Source organism: Muscardinus avellanarius (assembly GCF_963383645.1).
Source record: "Muscardinus avellanarius genome assembly, chromosome: 10".
Taxonomy (NCBI): domain Eukaryota; kingdom Metazoa; phylum Chordata; class Mammalia; order Rodentia; family Gliridae; genus Muscardinus; species Muscardinus avellanarius.
In genome coordinates, this window is record NC_137796.1 from 27,723,475 (window position 1) to 27,738,943 (window position 15,469).

The 15,469-nt window shown below is 42.6% G+C and overlaps 1 protein-coding gene across 1 annotated transcript in view; it reads left to right on the top strand.

The window, feature by feature from the left end:
- The window catches only part of CSNK2A2 (casein kinase 2 alpha 2), a gene marked incomplete at both ends in the record, with an annotated part of 39,118 nt that extends 24,092 nt beyond the window's left edge, over positions 1-15,026 (top strand). Inside the window, 7 exons of the mRNA XM_080704653.1 lie at positions 4,481-4,540; positions 8,760-8,843; positions 9,800-9,910; positions 10,181-10,282; positions 10,800-10,900; positions 11,673-11,821; positions 14,950-15,026. Of these exons, the coding sequence (XP_080560779.1) occupies positions 4,481-4,540; positions 8,760-8,843; positions 9,800-9,910; positions 10,181-10,282; positions 10,800-10,900; positions 11,673-11,821; positions 14,950-15,026 (684 nt within the window). The remainder of the gene's footprint in view (positions 1-4,480; positions 4,541-8,759; positions 8,844-9,799; positions 9,911-10,180; positions 10,283-10,799; positions 10,901-11,672; positions 11,822-14,949) is intronic.
- Between the last annotated feature and the right edge of the window lie 443 nt (positions 15,027-15,469).

Here is a 15,469-nt window from a genome sequence, read left to right on the forward strand (position 1 = left end):
TAGTGCATTTGTCCCATGAAAAATTTAGTTCTTGCCGGGCGTGGTGGCGCAGCTTGTAATCCCCGCGCTGGGCAGGTAGACAGGAGGATCACGCAGGTTCGAAGCCAGCCACGCGCGCTGGCTTAGGAGACCCTGTTTCCAAATAAAAATGTAAAAATAGGTCTGGGAGTGTAGCCCGGAGGTAGAAGGGCTTCCAGGAACCCCAGTACCACCAAAAAAAAAAAAAAAAAAAAAAAAAAAAAAAAAAATTAGTTCTTTAAATTTCTAGAAATGTTGGCCTTGGTTTTGGATCTTGGGAGTTACATGTTAGCTAACAATATCTAACCTTGGTGACTATAGCCTTAAACTTTTCACTTTACATCTATCTCCCCACTTTTTCTTCTCCCTACATAGGGAGCTCTAGAATTTCTAGACATAAATTGAGTCGTGTATATGAGGGGATGCTCACGCTCTGTGCTGGCCAAGTGTTCATGAAGCGTGGAAGGCTCCTGAATGGCAGTCATGGGGATGGGGTGTGGGGTCTGGCTGGTTGGGATGCAGCGGTACCACCTGGTGTTTGAAGAGCTCTGTGTGCACAGAAGTGTGGCCCACTGGTGGGCATTCCGTGGCTGCTGTGGCTTTGGAGCCAGGAGGCTCTATGCCTGATGATCAGGTTGCAGTGTCTTCCACTCACTCCTCAGACATTGGGAGTTTATTGAAAGGCCCATGAAATTTCCACCTTGGACCCTTTAGAGTAGTCCTGTGAAAGAATGATTTCTGATGAAACACCATTGTGTTTAAGGCTTTGTAGCCAAACTAAGACTGGTAAGTAGTTTCTTCCCTTCATGAACTTCTTGGAACCGTAGGCTTGTTTTGTTTTTGATAAGTCACTTACTTGCCAAAATGCGAGCAAAGCTAACTTTCTGCCAGTGTTTTCCATTTTCTGGTTAATAATTTTGTCTACACCTGGAGGGAAAGTATAGGTCTTGTCAAGTTTCCCTCTCTACTTTGTCATGGATTCTTTTTTCTTGGAAGACAGTTTCTGTCTTATTCCATTGACTGTGGTATACATTATAAAAACATGCAGGCAGAGGATCACCATGCCTAATGAGGAATAAAGCATGTGCTGTTCTTCCTATGAAGGCTTAGAATATGGTTAGAGAAGCCGGGTATGGTGGAGCATATTTGTAATCACAGTACTTTTTTTTTTTGGCTGTACTGGGGAAGGAACATCCTCAGCACTACCTTATTCTTTATTTTGAAACAAGGTCTCACTAAGTTACAGAAGCCCTTACAAGTTGCTGAGACTGGCTGGGAACCTGTCTTAGCCTTCAAGTATTGGGATTACAAGTGTGTGCCACCATCACACTTGGGAGGCTAAGGCAGGTTCATGGCCGGCCTCAGTAACTTGTGAGGCCCTTCACAACTTGGTGAGACCTGTTTCAAAATAAAGAATAAAATAGGGTGTAGCTTGGCGGGAGAATGCCCCTGGATTCAATTCCCAGTACCCCCCCACACACACACACAAACACACACACTATGGTTAGAGTTTAGGATGGATAAGGTGGGTATAGTGCCTGTTGTAGAGTGGACCCATGGCATACTTAGGGTGGAGAGAGTTCAATGCCATGATTTGGCAAGTTGGTGACCACTATTAGCTGCAGGACCCAGTTCCTTCATCAATATGTGTGGCACCTCACACAGGGAGTGTGGAGATGGACCCTTGGAGTGAAGCAGCCTCATGTTTACAACAGAGAATTTACCTTGCGAAGTTCGTGCTTCTGCCAGTATGAAAGTGAGAAGTGTTGATTCAGGGTGCTCCTTTTTTAGTGTCCTGTGACTGCCCCACCTGGAGAGCAAATGGCTTGAGGGGTTCAAAGAAGGAAGAGACCATTGTGTCTGGTGAAGAAAGCAAATGGGGTGGAAATGACATGGATTGGGTTTGACCTGGTAGGTGGAAGGGAGGCAGCAATCTCAGTCTTTGGATGGCCAAAGAAAGGGATTCCTGGAGGCCAAGCTGAAACTGGGAGGTTTGAATCTTAGGCCCAGGGGGCTAATTGTTGCAAATATCCTTTGTTTCCTACCCAGAAGCTCCTGAAAAAGAAGGGTGAGCGGCTGGCAGTCATCCAGGACTTTGTAATATGTTAAGTCCAAGCACTTTAATATAGCTGATGTCATTTGTATTAAACTGATATTGTTGGAATAGCTAGAAATGTTGGCAGTCTAAGAACATTTTTATGTCTTATGCTGTTTACACAGATGCTTGGTATAGATACCCATGATAGGAGAGGAAAGCCTTTCACAGATAAAACTCCAAATAAAATAGTCCATATTGGTTTTCTGGAAATAAAATATTTCAGCCCTCTCAAAAGCTTAGAGGATTTGATCTTTGCTCTTTCATGGGCTGTTGACTTGATTTTTGGTTTACCAGTATCTGTGTGAGATCTCCTTCACACCCAAGATGGTATCTCCAGCCTGCATCTGCATATTCCTGCTGTGGGTTGGTGTGAGAGCTGGCCAAGAAGTCCGTCTTACAGAACAAGAGATAGTAGGACACAAACCTGAGGTTTGGTTGTTCTGGAGCTGAAACTCTTCTGAGCAGAAGTAGTGGCTTGTTTGTGTCACTGTGCTTGAGTGCAGTTCACGCCCAACCAGGGTCAGCCACCATCACTGGGGCAGAATCAAGACGCCGCCTGCATACTGGCCTTTGCTTGTTCATTCCCTGAGCTAGTAGCTGTCTGAGGTCAATGAGGTCACATGTTCTTATCAGCTGGAAGGGAGAGTGCCCCTACCTAAAAAGGGGAATAAAAGTGGAAATGTGACCTTTACCTCTACACACACACACCCACGCATGCATGCACTCACATGCTCATACACACACACACACCAACAGTTTTTTTATTAGTTTCTTTGATGTCATTTTTGCAGATACAAAAAATATGGATGTGTGGTCCTATTTTCCCCCTTTATAGAGACACATTTTATACACTGTTGTTTATTTCTTGGTGAGATTCCCTATCATTGAGTGTTCCAGTAGAAGAACAAGAGAAGTTTAATAAAGGTGTTTGATTAATGGTATAGAAAGTGCTGCTTAGATTGATAGGAAAAGAGATTTACTTGAAATTGTTCAAATATCAAAGGTAATGGTATAGTTTCTGACAAGGGGTTATGCTTTTATTGAACTTTGACTCTTAAAAATTGAAAGATTTTTTAAGTCTCAAATAGATAGGCCTTTGGATTATCAATAATGAAAGTTTTCATTCATATGTCTGTTTGGCCAGTGATCATGTTTGGCACTTCATCTTTTTCTTTTTAAAACCTCACTCTATCGCCCCTTTTTCTTACCCTGAAATATGAGTTACTATTTGTTAAGCATATTTTTCTGGCCTGGAATTGGTTTGAGGGGAGGGTTTGAATTATTGAAAAGTATCTTGCATGTCCAGATGTTAGAACACCTCATTTTCTTCATGTTTCTTTCACAAGCTGTCTGCTTGTCTTAACACTGAAATTCTTTTGAACTCTGCTGTCCTCTCAGAACTCAGTTCTCCATGGTATACTATGATGCTGGAGTAGGGTTTGTTTGATTGGTGTGCGGCAAGAATATGAGGACAGTTGTACAATTAGACTTCACAATAATGTAATTGTGATAATATGGGGCATTATAATAATAGCAATGATCCAAGTCGGTTTAGCTGTTTTCCTCCACTGGAATTCTCTTTGTTTGTTTGTTTGTTTCTTTGCTTGTTTGTTTGTTTTCCTCTTGTCTTTTCTGAAAATTAAAATATTGGACTCCTTATCTTTACCATTTGTTCCAAATCAGGTATTAAAAGTCAGTGGGAAGCTGGGCATGGTGGCATATGCTCATAATCCCAGTACTGGGAGGCTGAGACAGGAGGATTCAGGTTAGAAGCAAGCCTCAGATACTTAGTGAAACCCTCTGGAACTTAGACCCTGTTAAGCCGGGCATGGTGGCGCACACCTGTAATCCCAGCATTCGGGAGGCTAAGACCGGAGGAGTGCGGTTCATGCACAGCCTCAGCTACTTAGTAATGCCCTTTGCAACTCAGTGAGACCCTGTTTCAAAATAAAGAATGAATCCAGGTGCAAAATAAAGAATGAATCCACACACTTGTAATCCCTACGCTTGGGAGGCTGAGACAGACAGGAGGATCACACAGGTTTGAAGCTAGCCTCAATAAAGAATGAAAAATAGGGCTGAGGGTATAGCTCGGAGGTCGAATGTCCCTGGGTTCCATCCCCAGACCCGCAAAAAATAGAAAGGGAGAGAGGGGAAGGGAAAGGAAGGACAGGACAAATCAGGCTGGGGGTAGAGTTTGGTGGTAGAATGCCCCTGGGCACAATCGCCAGCACCCAAAAAAAAAGTCAGTGGGATCCCTTAGTCACTTAAGCAATAAGGAAGTTTAGAGAGAATGGCCAGCACTTGTGATAACAAGATGCAGTGAGACTCAATTAACTTTATGCTTTCTGAAATCTGTTTCAGCAACTCTACCAGATCCTGACAGACTTTGATATCCGGTTTTATATGTATGAACTACTTAAAGTAAGTAGCATTCACAAACAATGAACTTTTTCAGGCTCTTTCATTTAAGGAGAAGCTTTTAAGGGCCGAGAGAACTCAAGCCAACTATTTGATATCCAGAGAATGCAGAGCAGCTTAACTTACGCTGCGGCCCTCACCAGGGGCTCTCACATAGAACCTCATCATGAGTTCGCCAGTGGAACTAGGAAGTACTGCCAACTCAAGGGGTACCAGAGTCATTGTACCAAAGACTGAACCTCTCATAGCTTTTGTTGGCCCTGGAATTTTCTCTGCCACATAATTCATATGTATTATTAGTTTTCTCTAGAACAACCCCAAACTTAATGACTCTTAAAAAATAATTTTTCCCTTCTAAAAATTTCATGAGTTAACTGAGTGATTCTTTAGGTCGGGTCAGCTTGACTCGTGCAGGATGGCCCAGGACAGCCTCATCCACATAGCTGGGGTCTCAGCTGGGCAGTTGAGCCAGCTGAGGTCTCATCCTCCAGGAGGTTAGTCCCGGTGGCTTCCCATGGTGGTGTCTAGGTTCCCACAGTGAGAGGAGCAGCCTCAGTGAATAGGCACTTTGCAACCTTCTGCTTGGGCCATGTTTGCTAATATCCTATTGGCCAAAGCAAACAGTGAAGCCCTAGTTTCAAGGGGTGGAGAAATAATACTACTATAGACAATTTGCAGCTCTCTCTTTCTGACTTTCAACATCTGCTTCTTATATGAGACTGCCTACCCTTCCCCTCAGCTTTGACTAGTTAATGCAGGGAGAATTGTGAGTGAACCCTTCTAAGTGACTTAATCCCAAACACTGAAATTTTTTTTTTCTTGCAATACTGGGGATTGAACCCAGAAGCATTCTACCCCTGAGCTATACTCCTAGCCCTACTTTTTATTCTTTATTTTCAAATAGGGTCTCACTAAGTTGTGGAAGACCTCACTAAATTGCTGAGGCTGACCGCAAACTTGCAGTCCTTCTGTCTCAGCCTCCTAAATACTAGGATTACAAGTATGTGCCACCATGCCTGGCTAAACACTGAAATTTTAAAGCACTGCTGCTTGACAAAAGAGTGCTCTTTTTTACTTTGTCTAGGTAAACACAAAGGTAAAAATTTTTAACTTTTGTAAAATGGTGTGAAACAATGGGGTCCTAACCTTAGGGTCATAGATCATTAAGAACCTGGTATGCTGGACATGGTGACACATACTTTTAATCCCAGAACTTGGGGGACTAAGACAGGAGAATTGCAGGTTTGCAGCCCGTCTCGGCAACTTAGCAAGATCTTCATTAACTCAATGAGACTCTTTTTCCAAATAAAAAATAAAATAGGGTTGGAGGTGTAGCTCAGAGGTAGAATGCCCTTGGATTCAATACCTAGTACCTTAAAAAAAAAAACCTGGTGTCAGGCATGGTGGTGCACAACTGTGATGCTAGTACTTGGGAGGCTGAGACAGGAGGATCACAGGTTTGAGGACAGCCTCAGCCTCAGTAGCGAAACTCTCAGGAACTTAGTGAGACCCTATTTCAAAATAAAAATTTTTAAAAGCCGGGCGTGGTGGCGCACACTTGTAATCCCAGCATTTGGGAGGCTGAGACCGGAGGTTCGTGGACAGCCTCAGCTACTTAGGCCCTCCGCAACTTAGTGAGACCCTGTTTCAAAATAAAGAATAAAAATAGGGCTGGGGGTGTAGCTCGGAGGTTGAATGCCCCTGGGTTCCATCCCCAACCCGCAAAAAAAATAAATAAATAAAAATGAAAAGAGCTAGGGGTATAGCTCAGAGGTAGAGTGCCCCTGGGTACAATTCCCAGTACCACCACCAAAATGGGGGGAGGGGGGGTGGAAGGGTGGCTTAGTAGTAGAATGCGTCTGGGTTCAATCCTTCATACCAAAGCCGCGTGTGGTGGCGCACACTTGTAATCCCAGCATTAGGGAGGCTAAGACCACAGGATCGTGGTTCACGGACAGCCTCTGCTACTTAGTGAGGCCCTCCACAACATAGTGAGACCTTGTTTCAAAATAAAGAATAAAAAAAAATAGGGCAGGGGATGTAGCTTGGGGGTAGAATGTCCCTGGGTTCCATCCCCAGACCCACAAAACAAAACAAAAAATAACCCCTCCATACTAAAAGGAAAGAGCCTGATGGACTGTGATCTCTCCTCAAAAGCACATCTATAAATATATTGGATTGCATACAGTTTTATGTCAGACTCTGAAATAAGATAGAGATGTCAGGATGCAGTTTTGATGGCATTGGGAAGAGTTGCTTGAACAAAATAATTTGAATCAAGGCTGGATATTAGGTAATGGGAGTTTGAAAAACCAGCTCTGTGGAAAGAATGTTTCACTTATGAGCACTTGACAAACCACCTGGCATTCAAGAGAACCACAGTGGTGGCTTTGAGGACCCCTTTCAGGTCCGTGGGGTCTTTGTCAGCAAGCTCAGCAAGACGGAGGAGGTGGAGCTTGGTTGACTCCACTTTCCTCCATGTCCTCCACAGGCTGATCATGTGGGTGTCCCTCAGTGCCTTGTGTCTGTCCCGTTTTCTAGAAGTAGTAGCAGGTACATTTCTTTCTGCTAATGAGGCATAGAATCCCAGATGAAACTTGAAAAATACCTTTGATACTTAATGGTCAGAAACTATACCAGATTTTAAACTGAAATAATTCCCCAAGGAATTTAAAAAGCATGTCAGTAACCCCACAGGGAGTCTACCTACTGAGCTGGGCCAGAGGATTAGTGGCCGTACTAGATTCAGCCTCACTTTCATCAGGGATTTTTTGTATCCCAGTTATTGTGGTCCTCATTAGTATATTCCTTTGGCAAAGACTAGGCATATTAGCGGAATCAGTGCTGCTAAATTTTCTCTTTGGGGGAAAAAAGGAGTGGAGAAGAGGAAACATTTAACTTCACTGAGAATGTAGAAGTTGATGCTGAGGGCTTTGCATGATTCATGACCCCTGGTTTCATAAGTTACTGTCTCAAAGGCACTTTGGAATTTTGCTACCACTGTTATGAAACCAAAAAAAAAATTGAATTGAAGTAGAATGTAAGTGATATGAGTAAATCTTAAATGTGCATAATAGTGAATTTTAGATATATCTAACCTTCACTCAAATGTACACAGAACTATACTATTTCATATGGTAGCTGCTGCTCATAAGTAGCTATTTAGATTAACTAAAATGAAGAATTCAGTTCCAGGCTAGAGATATAACTCGGTGATAGAGCACTTGCCTAGCATGCATGAGGCCCTGGTTTAATCCCCAGCATTGAGGGTGGAGTGCCAGTTTTGTAGTTACATCTCAAGTACTCAGTGGCCTCATGTGGCTTCCGGCTGGGCTGCTGCTTCATACAGTGCAGGTGGAGACTGTTTACCTTGTTGCAGATTAGACAGGACTAGTAGAGGATGTGATCAGCTTCCTGAAGGGTTCTCTTGTGCACCTTCCTTGAGTATTCCTTCCTCTGGGGGTTATATTCTTACTTCTGCCACTACAGTTTAGTATTGTTTGTTCTTGATCTTCAAATAAAAAACATTATATTTTTTACTCTTATGTTAGAAGAAAGCAAAATTCGATACAGACCAAGGCATTCCTGGAATGCTGTTCCTCAGGATCATTCTCTGGCTTACTTATTCCTCCACTGTAAAGATGCCTAGCGCAGCTTTCTTCCTAGTCTAGTTCAAAACCATTGATTTTTGTGCACTTAAAACCTTAGGTATATCAGTTATCTTATAGGAAGTAATTGTTCCCTCTGAGTAAGAATATAATAATGACATTGCTTAAAAGCTAGCAGGCTCATGATTTATATTTAAGGAAAATATTAATGCTTTTTAATCTTAAAAACCTTCTTGGGTCACTGTCTAAAAGACTAGTCATGTTGAAAGATGTTTGTCATTCTTCATGTCCATGTGGATCCTGGTATATGATTTTAACCACTGTGAGAGGTGGCTCCAGTGAGGTCCCCAAATGCTGTTTATCATTACCCTTTTTAAAGAAGCCTTCAACGTAGCACTGTATAACTCCTTTCTACCAGCTGCCACTCATCACGTGCATGGAGATCAAGGGGCACCTTCCAAAGCATGTTTTTTTCCTCTTTCTTTACAGGGAGTAAGCTTCCCCTTGGGGAGACTGTATTAAAGTCAAGGTGTCACAAACAAATAATAAGAATGTGCTGGCATTGGGGTGGTAGAGGGTTTGCTTACTTTTCTCTGTGCTTTCTTACCTAATAGGCTCTGGATTACTGCCACAGCAAGGGAATCATGCACAGGGATGTGAAACCTCACAATGTCATGATAGATCACCAACAAAAAAAGGTACCATTACAGCTAGGCAGCAACAAGCCTTGACTAGAAGGCTTAGGGCAGACCTAGACACTGCCCCTCGCCCAGGTGGTTTCTGTAGACACGCTGCTTCCTTTGGCCGATGTGTGATGCTGTCATTTTTCCAGTATCTAGTGTTGGGTCTACCAGGAAAGTGGACAGATGATTCTGATTGTAGTCACTTGTTTTATCTTGGTCTTAGTTTTCTGAAGGGCCTCAGAAAGAAACCACAACTGGTGCTTTCTGCTTCACTTCTTAATGACCCTCAAACCAATCTGCCTAGCCCAAATATACTTGGGGCCCTCCTCCCACTCTGGTTGTCCCTGATTGGTGAGTAAATGGATCAGGTAGTATTAGATTAATGAGAATCCAGCGATGCTTCAGTCCTGGAGTGGGTGTGTGTTCCAGTCCTCCCAGTTCTTTGTTCCTGGAGCTTATGGTGAAAACCGTGCATGACAGGGCAGTATGTTTCATGTGTAAAGAGTGAGGAGGCAGAAAAAAGATTGGGCTCTATTGGCCTAGAGATAGCCATTAAAAAAAAAAAAGAAAAAAAAAAAAGCATTCTGTGCTCTGCTCCAGAAATGACCTCTTTTGCTGTTACTGAAAGTGTAGTAATTAGCCAGGCATGGTGGCGCACGCTTGTGATCCTAATACTTTGGAGGCTGAAACAGGAGGATTGTAAGTTCATGGCCAGCCTCCGCTACTTAGGCCCTCCACAACTTGGTGAGACCCTGTTTTAAATTAAAGAATAAAAAATAGAGCTGGAGTGTAGCTCTGAGATGGGTTCCATCCCCAGTACCTCAAAAAAAAAAAAGTTTGATTATTTAACTCATTCACCTGCTCACACTTTTTGTGTTGACAGTTCTTAGCAGAAATGTGATGTGACCTTGTCCCCAGCACGGGCATCTAGAAAAACTCCTTTTACGTGTTTTATTCTGTCACGTTTGTAGCTGCGACTGATAGATTGGGGCCTGGCAGAGTTCTACCATCCAGCTCAGGAGTACAACGTGCGCGTAGCCTCGAGGTACTTCAAGGGACCAGAGCTCCTTGTGGACTATCAGGTAAACTTGTTAGCAGAGCTGCTCTGGCCTATTTTTATAATTCTTCAGGGCTTTTTCTGTCTTATTTACAAAGTTTGAGTACATTCAAAACCAAGTCACTATTTTACCCTTAAATGCTAATTACAGATTTTTTCTCAACTACTTACTTTAGGGGGAAGGGACAGCTTTTAATTCTAAAATATCTATAAAAGTAAAGTGAAGACTAGAAACTCAGAAAAGAAAAATGGGTTACTAACACCTTAGGCTGACTAGTTGTCCTTCTTTCCTCAGATGTATGATTACAGCTTAGACATGTGGAGTTTGGGCTGTATGTTAGCAAGTATGATCTTTCGAAAGGAACCCTTCTTCCATGGACAAGACAACTATGACCAGGTAAGCAGATACCATCTGACTTTTACTTATTTGGAGATGAATGCTAACAAAATAGCATCCTTAAGAATACTCTTTTGAACCACTATATGTCTATACATAAGCTTTTCTTTAAGATAAAGAGTTTATCAGACTTTTGGCCTCATTTATAAGGTTCCCAATATTAGAGAGACAGATAATGCTATCCATGCTGAACTTCCAAAGTAAATCTGTGATGTAGTCAGCCACCTCGTGTCAAAAAACCTGGATTCTGGTGATTAAATTGTGATGTTCTCAAAATTGCTAGCTTCTAGGAGATTACTGTTATGAATTATATTCTCCCTTTAAAGGCAGTTTGGAAAATTTACATTTTATGTGAGCCTTGTGTCCTTGACTCTCTTTACCTGAGCTAGACTCAGGTCTTTCTAGTTCCTGGAGATTGCGTGGTGTGGAGTCTTCCAGTTCCGTGGCCCAAGTCTTCCCCACAGGTTCTCAGTGAGTTCTGTGCTTGGTGATTTGGTCAGCTTGTTTTGTGTTTCAGCTTGTTCGCATTGCCAAGGTTCTGGGTACAGACGAGCTGTATGGTTATCTGAAGAAGTATCATATAGACCTAGATCCACACTTCAATGATATCCTGGGACAGTAAGTAAGAGAGAGAGAAAGAAAGAGGGCTTGGCCTTGCCCCATTTCAGAAGTGGGAAGGTTAGCCAAATTCACTTTCTTTCCCCTTTCTAATCATACCAAATTTGAAATATCTTTTCTTTCTGTGTTTTTTCTTTTCTTTTTTGTTTGCAGTACTCGGGCCTTTTCACATGCTAGACATGTGTTCTACCACTGAGCTACATCTGTAGCCCTTTTTATTTTGAGATAGGGTTGTTCAAGCTGGCCTTGAACTTGCTGTCCTCCTGCCTCAGTGTCCTGAGTGGCTGGGATTAGCTTATTTTTAGTTACTTGAACACTATGTGTGTCTTCTGATCTATTTTTCTTCTCGATGAGTTAGCCTGATCATCAATAGAATATGGAAAACAATATTACGGAAAACTTTATGGTCTAATGACAAATTTTGCAAAGCTATGGTCCTTCTTTAAATAAAAAATTAATAGGTTCTAGCCAGAAAAGGCAAAGCCTTCCCCAGAATTGAGGAAAATCTAAAGCTAAAAAATAATCCAGAAAGGTTCCACAAATTCAAAATCAGATGTTTTAACAACTTCTGTGTGTCTAATCACAGAACACTGTTTTGCCTCAGGATGCTGTTGTGAAATAACTATGGGAGTTAGTGGATACCAATAAAAATGAGACTTAACAAGCTTATAATCCATGCAGAATCCTAAGGTTATGTTTGCTTCGTCTTTAATAGAGGAGGATTCTTATTGAACTTGGTCTCATAATGCTAATGCTTCACTTTTCTTCTCAGACATTCACGGAAACGCTGGGAAAACTTTATCCATAGTGAGAACAGACACCTTGTTAGCCCTGAAGCCCTAGATCTTCTGGACAAACTTCTGCGATACGACCATCAACAGAGACTGACTGCCAAAGAAGCCATGGAGCACCCATACTTCTGTGAGTCTCCTTTATTAAAGGAAAAAGTCAGCTGTGCTGATACATTCCTGTAATTCCAGTACTTGGGAGGCTGAGGCAGGAGAGTCACAGGTTCAAGGCCAGCCTTGGCAACTTAGCAAGACCTTGTTTCAAAATGAAAAATAATATAGGACTGTGTAGCTCAGTGGTTGAAGCCACTGGGTTCAATCCCCAGTACAAAAAAAAGGAAAAAAAAAAAAATTTTTCGCCCTCTGAATTTGAGGCCAGTTAAGAGAATTCTAGGTATTTGTGTTGGATTATTCTTGTAATTTGACCTCATTCATTCTAGTCATTGAGACAGCTTTGCAGATCAGCTTCTTGATCCCCAGAGGCATCTGTCAAGAGAATTCAAGCTCCCTGTTTCAAAATAAAAGGGTAAAATAGGGCTGGGGAGCCGGGTGTGGTGGCACATGCTTGTGATTCCAGTGTTTGGGAGGCTGAGACAGAAGGATTGGGGTTCATGGACAGCCTCAGCTACTTAGTGAGGTCCTTTGCAACTCAAACCTTGTTTCAAAATAAAGAATAAAAAATAACCGGGCATGGTGGCGTACACTTGTACTCCCTGCGCTTGGGAGGCGGAGACAGGAGGATCGCGCTGGTTCAGAGCCAGCCTCACTGGCTTAAGAGACCCTGTTTCCACATAAAAAAGTTAAAAAATAGGAGTCTGGGAGTGTAGCCCGGAGGTAGAAGGGCTTCCAGGAACCCTAATACCACCAAAAAAAATAAATAAATAAAAAATAGAGCCGGGCGTGGTGGTGCACGCTTGTAATCCGGCGTGGTGGTGCACACTTGTAATCCTAGCATTTGGGAGGCTGAAACTGGAGGATCGCTGTTTGCAGACAGCCTCGGCTACTTAGTGAGGCCCTTTGCAACCTAGTGAGACCCGGTTTCAAAATAAAGAAGAAAGAAATGGGGTTGGGATGTAACTCAGAGATAGAATGTCCCTGGGTTTCATCCCCAGTACTGCCAAAAAAAAAAAAAAAACCAAGAAAAAAAAATACGGCTGGGGATGTAGCTAAGAGGTTAATGCCTCTGAGTTTCATCTCTAGTATCCTAGTGGGGGAAAGTAATTAATTAAAATTAAGTAGTAAGATAGCCAGAGAGAGAGAGAGAGAGAGAGAGAGAGTGTGAGTGTGTGTGTGTGTGTGTGTGTGTGTGTGTGTGTGTGTGTTTTGCAGTACTGGGGATGGAACCCAGGGGCATCTACCTCTGAGATATATCTGCAGCCTTTTTTTTTTTAATTTGCAGTACTGGGGATGGAACCATGGAACACAGGGGCATTCTACCTCCAAGCTACACCCCCAGCCCTATTTTTTTTATTCTTTATTTTGAAACAGGGTCTCTGAGTTGCAAACAGCCTCACTAAGTAGTAACTGAGGCTGTCTGTGAATCGCAATCCTCCCGTCTCAGCCTCCCAAACGCTGGGATTACAAGCATGCACCACCACATCTGGCTTTCTTATTCTTTATTTTGAAACAGGATTTCACTAAATTGTGGAGAGCCTCACTAGGTAGCTGAGGCTGTCTGCGAACCTACAATCCTCTGTCTCAGCCACCCAAGTACTGTGATTACAAGTGTGCACCACCATGTCCAAGCGCCATAGTATATTTTTAAAGAAGACAGTAAAGAACTAAGGGGAGCTTGAGGAAAGAGCGGAAAGGGCATCCCTGGGGTGAACTGGACTGCTGAACTCATATTTCCTCCTCAGAGGCACATGTGTTCAGTCTGTGTGCATGTGGATGTTCCCACCAATGAGGTAGTGTTTTAAATACACTTTGCCTGTGTCGTTAGCTGTTTGATGGTTTGGTCCAGTCGGAAAATACCGGAGAGTTGGGAATAAGAGACCAGGGACTTCTCTCAGTTCATCTGAATCAAGATGAAGACTCTTATCCCTTAAAATTTTTGTCTGTTGTTAAACCATTATGCTATCTTTATTTCTCCTTTTTAACCTTTGAAGTTTAACTAAATTCCCTGAAGGATCCATCATTGTGGTCTTGAACTGTGGGCCACAAACATAAGGAGATGGCAAATTCAGAACATCTTATTACCCTTCGACCTTCTAGGCTCCAGACAGATAGAACTCAGATATCCTCTTTCTAATTTCTGATACAGGAAGCTGTTCTTAATATTTGAGATAGATCAAATTAAGAATACTAGCCGGGCGTGGTGGCACACCCTTAAAATCCCAGTACTTGGGAGGCTGAAACAGGAGTATCTGGGTTCATGGCCTGCTGCCTCAGCTACTTTGTGAGTCCTTCTGCAACTTAGTGAGACCCTGTTTCAAAATAAAGAATAAAAAAATATTGAGCTGGGGATGTAGCTCAGAGGTAGCATGCCCCTGGGTTCAATCCCCAGCACCACAAAAAAAAATTAAGAATACTAATTTATTTTATGTAATTCATGGACTGACAACTTTTCTGAATACACTGTATACATCAGTTTAAAAAGTTTAAACTGCTGTTGCTTAAAACTGATAGACTTCGCCGGGCATGGTGGCACATGCTTATAATCCCAGCGCTTGGGAGGCTGGGACAGGAAGATCATGCAGGTTTACAGCCATCCTTAGCTACTTAGTGAGGCTTTCAGCAACTTAGTGACACCCTGTCTCCAAATAAAGTATAAGATAGTTCTGGGAGTGTATCCTGGAGGTAGAAAAGCCCTGGGTTCCACCCTGAATACCACCAAAAAAAAAAAAAAAAAAAAAAAAAAAAAAAAAAAAATTATAGACTTCTATTGGTTCTGTTTGTTCACTTTTCCCCTTTAAGCGCTTCTCGTTGCATGTACTTTAAAGAAATTAGAGGGTTGAATGTGATGTTTGGTATTCAAAGAAAATAACACATAAAATTAATGGGAATTTTGAACAGTGGGAAATTATGGTTTCTGTGCCTCTCAGCAGTTGAGTGTGTACTCCGAGAGTATAGAAAAGTTGACTGCAAGAAAATTCCTTAATCCTTTTTCAGTGTCTGGTTCTTATATGGCCTGAGTTCTGTGGCTTCTGTCTCCCTCTGTTTCCTCCTGACCTGGCTTGCCTGAGAGTGCATCTGTCTGGGTTGCCACGGCACTCTGCCTGGGCAGCCCTGACTCATGACTTCCGTGCTGCTTTCTTGCAGACCCTGTGGTGAAGGAGCAGTCCCAGCCTTGTGCAGAGAACGCTGTGCTTTCCAGTGGGCTCACAGCAGCACGATGAAGACTGGAAAGCGACGGGTAATGCGGCATTGATGCTTGCCAATAAAACCAACAACCAAACACAAATCTTGAAGGAAACTACAGTGTGATAAAAAGAAATTCTAATCATTCCTTCTAAAGGCAAAGAAGAGTAAAGACCTAACAGTGTCAAAAGAGAAAGAAACTCCCCAGTACTAGTCTACAGGGGCTGCCGGGTGGCAGCGTGACGATGCTCATAGTTCAGGTTCTGAGGGCCCTCCCTCTGGAATGCATGGGAGATGAGACACTCGGAGTTGTTGTACATTTACCTACGCTTAACAGGACACCTGTTGAATTAACCTGTTCGGTCAACAAGCTCTGATATCTGACTTCCTATCTATTCCATTGTGGTCTGGTTTCCTTTTGTGAGAATTCAGGCTCAAGTTTTAGCAAAACGTCAGCAGTCTATACTGACACACCAGCCTC